Here is a 6,548-nt window from a genome sequence, read left to right as displayed (position 1 = left end):
ATTTTCTTGTTAAAATATGCTGAGGTCCAGATGAAGAAGCTGCTGCTGAGCGATTTATTGCAGACCTTGCTTTTGCTGACTGGTTGCATCTCATTCCATCTTCTTTTATGCAAAGGACTCGCTCTTAATTTATAATGACCACCTACACATGTACTAATCATGCTGCTTAATCACAGCTGGGCAGCTTCATAAACACGGTATTCATCTGGCCTGATTGCCATGCTGCCTGTGCATTATATAAAGAACAAAAGGAGGAGGTGGGAGAGCAGACAGATATAGAGATTACTGGGTAAAAGCCAGCAGGTGTGCTCGAGAATGTCAAACCATATCTCCAGCACAACACTCCTCAAATGTCCACTTTAAAATGGGCTGGTACTTAAATGGAAGGGTCCTACTAAAGAAGAGAAAGGTCAAACTAATGTCCCCGCTGTACACACTATAATAGTTTTTTAGAACTTGCATATTGATTGTATGATCTAAACTGAATATTACACAACTGCAAAAGGTTTTCACAGGACTCTGTGCATGTGGAAAACTAAGGACACTGTTGCTGCGTCTGCAGGAATGAAGCTAACACATCTATAAACACAAAGGTTTGCTGGTCAGGAGCATTCGGGTGTGTGTTAGCCCAGGAAATTCAGCCCAAGCCAGAGGTCAAAGGTCAGAGTAATTGCAAAAACAGGTTTGCAGTAATGAACTGCTTCTGGAATAATGTTCGGAGGACAGGTGAGGAGGGGGGATGTTTGGCTACAAAGCACGATTGTCCATCACAAAGTATTCTAGAGAAAAGGACATCTGCCCCACAGCTACAGCTCGGCTAAAATTGGGTCATGAAACAGCAGAATGAGCACAACAACAAATCTACAAGGGAGTTACACAGAGGCTAGCTAGCCTAGCCAGTGTACAATGCTGTTATAGAGATAGTCTAAGGAGCTTGCAAAGAAAAGCGTCTGGACTTCTTTAAGTTACTTGAAGACGTTTCACCTCTCATCCGAGAAGCTTCTTCAGTTCTAAGGTCAAATGGTGGAGAGTCCCAGATATAAACCTAGTGGGAGTTTCCCCCCACAGAGGGACAAAAGGACCCCCTGATGATCCTCTAATCGCCTGAGCCAAGGTGTGAAACTGGGTGTGGGTCCCAATCAGCCAGAGTTTCGGGTGTTCATTGTGAAACCTGGCCCCACCTTATCATGCGAATTCCTGAGGTCAGATGGCCCAGGATGTGAGTGGGCGTTAAGGCGTCTGGGAAGGGATCTCAAAACTGGATTATAGATGGCAGAGAGTTGGTGTCGTAACCCCGCCTCTGTTCAAAGATGGTCGCTCACAGTGGACATAGATGGCTTCTTTCACTCCTCTTTCAAACCATCTGTCCTCTCTGTCCAAAATGTGAACATTGGCATCCTCGAAAGAGTGTCCTTTATCCTTAAGATGCAGATGGACTGCTGAGTCTTGTCCTGTGGAGGTGGCTCTTCTGTGTTGTGCCATGCGCTTGTGAAGTGGCTGTTTGGTCTCTCCAATGTAGAGGTCTGGGCATTCCTCGCTGCACTGTACAGCATACACCACATTGTTAAGTTTGTGTTTTGGCGTTTTGTCTTTCGGGTGAACCAGTTTCTGTCTGAGCGTGTTGCTGGGTCTGAAATGCACCGGGATGTCATGCTTGGAGAAAACTCTCCTGAGTTTCTCTGATACACCGGCTACATAGGGGATGACAATGTTGTTGCGTCTGTCCTTCTTATCCTCCCTCGCTGGTGTCTGGTCTTCTTTTCTGTGCCTCTTTGCTGACTTTAAGAACGCCCATTTAGGATAGCCGCACGTTTTGAGTGCTTCCTTTACATGTGTGTGTTCCTTCTTTTTTCCTTCAGGCTTAGAGGGAACATGTTCTGCCCGGTGGTGTAGGGTCCTAATTACTCCAAGTTTGTGTTCCGGAGAGAGAGGAGGTACTGGTCCGTGTGTGTGGGCTTCCGGTAAACTTCGATGTTGAGTTGCCGTTCTCTTCAATGTGCACAGCGCAGTCCAGGAAAGGCAGACAGTTGTCCTTTGTGTCTTCCCTGGTGAACTTGATGTTTTTATCCACAGCGTTAATGTGCGCAGTGAAGGATTCCACTTCTTGTGTCTTGATTTTGACCCAGGTGTCGTCCACATATCTGTACCAGTGGCTGGGTACTCTTCCTTTGAAAGAGCCAAGAGCCTTCCTTTCCACTTCCTCCATGTAAAGGATGGCACAGCCATGTTTTTGTCTGTAAAAGCCTTCGTTGTATTTGAAGTATGTGGTGGATGAGGCAGAAGTCTAACAGTGTGCAGATCTGATGGGGTGTGAAGTTGGTCGCTGTCTTCCAAGGAGCTTCAGGCGATTAGAGGATCATCAGGGGGTCCTTTTGTCCCTCTGTGGGGGGAAACTCCCACTGGTTTAAATCTGGGACTCTCCACCATTTGACCTTAGAACTGAAGAAGCTTCTCGGATGAGAGGTGAAACGTCTTCAAGCAACTTAAAGAAGTCCAGACGCTTTTCTTTGCAAGCTCCTTTGACTACGATGACCTGGATGACTGAGAACCTTCACAGACATGTTATAGAGCTAGTTTATCACTTTAAAATGACAACACTGCACTAAAACTCTTCTTATCAATAGTTAAACAATTTACAGTGGTCATATGTTCATTACAGTGGATGCACAGATGTTAATGCACACTAATCATATAGGATGCTGTGCATTAAAACCCACCTCAGCCAATCTGTCATCAGTTCAACACTTCCAGTGGCATTTATCCACAGATGTGGTTATTTTGACAAATGGAATTAGGTACAAAATAAACACTGAGACACTTGCAGTTGTTAAAGTCCAGACCTCAACTCAATACTGTGGCAGGACCTGCTGAATCACAGTATGGAACAGAACTGCACAGAGCCACGTGAAAACTTTAACACAACGTACATATTTGCTTCCTGCCAACAGTAACCAGCAATTCTTACCACAGAGAAATGACTCTCAGACAGTGTTCAATGAAATGAAAGTGAATTATGTAGTAACTGTAAAAGTTATCGACATAACTGTGTTGTCGTCATAGAGCAGTCACACTATATTGATGTATTTGCTTTTTGATATAAAAGCTACCAGATGAATTTCCAGTCAAATGCACAATTTGTTGTCATATTTTCTACTGAAATGTAAAAAATAACATTGAATATCCAGTTTAGTGAACAGAAAGGTGCCATGCTACACAACGTGAGCAGTAGTGCTTGCTACTACAAGAGTCAGTCAGTCTATTACACCAAATTCATACCATGCATTTATCTGTGCCTACTGGGTAAATGCACAAGTTCAGAACTTTGTCCAAGGATACTTTGACACATGAACTGGAGGAGCCACGGATCTTATTTTGAGGAATGACCTTTTACACTTTACATCATTCTGCTAACCATACACACAATAATCTGTGTATCGTATAGTATGGTAACACTATAGTCATTACCCTCATAATCTTTCAGCCCCTGAAACAGGGAAGTTTGAGTTTTTTAAATTGTTATTTCAAAAAGTAGAGCCTTGTGATTCAAACGATGTGAACCACTTTCAGTTTGAAAGTTTCACATTAAGTGAAATATAAGAACCCAACAGTGGATCATGACACTGTCAATATGGGGCCCCGCAATTAAAACACAGTGGTTGCCTTAAGGTCTTTAAAGCATCTGATGCTTTGATGTAATCTCTTTCCACTAATGACAAACAAATGTGCACTTCACTGAAGTGCCACACAGTCGGCCTGGAGCCCTTTATGGTCTGGGAAGTTAGAGAAACGTTGTCATCTTTGCATACATTTGATTTGTGCTTCCTGTTCTCCTAAAACACATTAAAATAGTATATGTTATATGTTATCATACTGTCTTTAGAACAGATCATAAAACAAAAGTGAAACACTGAATATTAGCTCAGATTATTTGTTTATCTAGTCTGTTTAGTTGTTTTAGTAACCTCAGTAAAACATTATTGTGCGCTTCCTGATTTTTGTAGATTCAGGTGCCAATATAGCACTGAAAACACTTTTAGTGTATTTGTTTAAAAGTTGTAAACAAAATAAAATGTAATCACATTCTGCATGAAAACGAGTTCCTGATTTTAAAAAAATCATTGGGTTCAATTAAAAAAGATATTTTTGTTGTATTTTCTTGTCTACAGATATCCACGATGAGAACGGGTTAAAGCCAGTCATGGTTTACATCCACGGAGGATCCTACATGGAGGGAACTGGCAACATGATTGATGGCAGCATCCTGGCCAGCTATGGAAATGTCATCGTCATCACAATCAATTACCGGCTCGGAGTTCTCGGTGAGTCCGCCGCTTTAATTGTGGTGTTTTAACTGGTTTGGAGAAGTGCTGATTGTGGCATAAGTGGTTCATTGATTTATTGATTGATTTGACTGTTTGGCTTCCCCTCTTTCATTAACTGGCTGGCTGTTACATTCAGGGAGCGGGACATTAGAAATGTTCTTCTTTGATCACATATTTATCTTTGAAACTTTTCCTTAAAAATTGATTTGCAGCTGAAATTCATACATACACAGATATACTTGATACACTATTCCCACTCATCATCGTGGAGTTTTCAAGCTGCAGTTTCTTTTTCCTGTTCTCCAATCCTCCATGTTGCCAGGTTAGGACGTGGTTTGCATTTTTGTCTGTATTCATCTCTGTTTAAAATACCTTTATATCAGTGCAGCCCACATTTCTTATTAGGACAATTACCCTTTTCTTTTTGAGATGAACTATGAAGAGACGTGTTTCTCTGAAAGTATTTTAACAAATTGTAACAACATTCTTTAATTTGGCATGAAAAAACCCTTTAACCTAGCTATCCCAGGTTGTGAGAAGACAATGTACAAATGAAGACAGATACGCTTTTCTAGGGTCAGATTTCGAGTCAAAGCTGCACTTTTTGTCATTATAGTAATTATTTAAGTCATGATGCAAATGGACAAAGATTTTGGTGCTAAGGCTTGTGTTTGGTGGACCAACTGTGTCAAGATCAAAACAGCTTGCTGACTTGATAATCTTGCTAATGATGAGGTAGGCATAAAGGCACTATGATTTTTCCTTTAGAAAACAACGATGCATGTATATTAAGATGTATGTTGACTTTGTGAATGAATCTAAAATCATTGATTTCTCTGATAAACTTTATTACTTGCTTCATTTTTTCCTGATGGCAGCGTGCAACCATTCTGCAGGGATGTACAGTGGTCCCTCGCTATAACGCAGTTCACCTTTCGCGGCCTCGCTGTTTGGCTGATTTTTTTGTGCAATTTTTTTGATATTTTTTTATTTTATTTTTTCGTGCAGCGCATTCTGTTCTGAGTCCTGATTGGCCAAACAGACACAACAATGTCGACGAAACGTCGTCACCTGCGGGCACCTCTGGTTTCATTCTATAATACTGGACTTATTTTTCTACGAAGGTTTGAACTTCAAGAGTTTAAACAAGAGAGAAAAGTGTGAAAATGTTCATGCCTGTCTGAGAAAAGTGTGTAAAGTGTGTAGTGAGGGGGTTTTACAGCCTTAAAACATCTATAATAATTGTAAAAAATAAAGCTGGCTACTTCGGGGATTTCAGCTATCGTGGGTTATTTTTAGAACGTAAGTCCTGCGATAAACGAGGGAGCGCTGTAATTCTAAAACAGAGATGGATAAAAGCACTGAAGCCTTGTAACAGTTGTACTAACTTACAGTTACCAGTTTGAATAAGTAGTCCATATTTCCTGTATAGTGTCTTTACAGCATGCATAATATTTATAAATCCCTCATATTTTGGCATCCATGTCTTAGATTTAGATACAAATAACCTGTTTCCACTCAGCATGATTGTAATTGTTCAGTTAGGTAAGATAAGAGGAAGATATTGTGTCTGTGTTCAAACTGCTTTGGAGAAGCATCATACAACTTTGATTTTCCTTTACATCAAGTTTGATGAATTGACTGGTACATCGTTACATACAGGAAATCTCGACCAACTGTCTGTCTAAAGGGTCAGAGTCTCTGCTTCTAAAGACTTTTAAAGTGGTGGTGGGCAGACACAGCTAGCTCTACCTGCCTGCAGTGCCTACCCAGCTTCCTCATGTATAGCATTTAACAGAGTAGTCCCACAAGTCAGATTTGTTTACCAGCCAGACTCTCCCCTTAATGACTTGTTGCACTAATTTAGTGACTATGAAAATAAACCTAAAGGATCTGTTAAACCTGATGAAACACATCAAATTAAGTTTTGAAAACAAAGTATAATCTAGTGTGTGCTGTCAATGCTGTTGTTTATTTCTCAAGTGACAGCTGCACATTACAGCTCTCAAACGTTGAACTGGATTAAATGATTAAGGGTACTGCCTAATGAAGACGGTGTGGAAATCTTTTTATTTCTTGGCAGATAAATTGACATTTGTTTGACTGACTATTCCAGGTATTCCTGGTATGCGTTCTGTAGGGTTGCCAACTCCCTGAAAAATAAATAAGGGACACCTCGTGGCCAGGGCCGGGCAACCCAGTTGTCTTCACCCTTCCCAGTGTGGT

At 41.0% G+C, this 6,548-nt stretch overlaps 1 protein-coding gene across 1 annotated transcript in view; it reads left to right on the top strand.

The window, feature by feature from the left end:
* The first annotated feature begins 2,556 nt into the window (after window positions 1-2,556).
* nlgn4xa (neuroligin 4 X-linked a) overlaps window positions 2,557-6,548 on the top strand; it is a 77,318-nt gene continuing 73,326 nt past the window's right edge. The window contains exon 1 of the mRNA XM_005949866.3: window positions 2,557-4,319. Within this exon, the coding sequence (XP_005949928.3) occupies window positions 4,199-4,319 (121 nt within the window). The 5' untranslated portion in view covers window positions 2,557-4,198. The remainder of the gene's footprint in view (window positions 4,320-6,548) is intronic.

This window comes from Haplochromis burtoni, unplaced genomic scaffold (genome assembly GCF_018398535.1).
Source record: "Haplochromis burtoni strain Fernald_Lab_line unplaced genomic scaffold, NCSU_Asbu1 Contig_703, whole genome shotgun sequence".
Lineage (NCBI taxonomy): Eukaryota > Metazoa > Chordata > Actinopteri > Cichliformes > Cichlidae > Haplochromis > Haplochromis burtoni.
The sequence above is the reverse complement of the archived record's forward strand: the minus strand, read 5'-3'. Positions and strand labels throughout refer to the sequence as shown.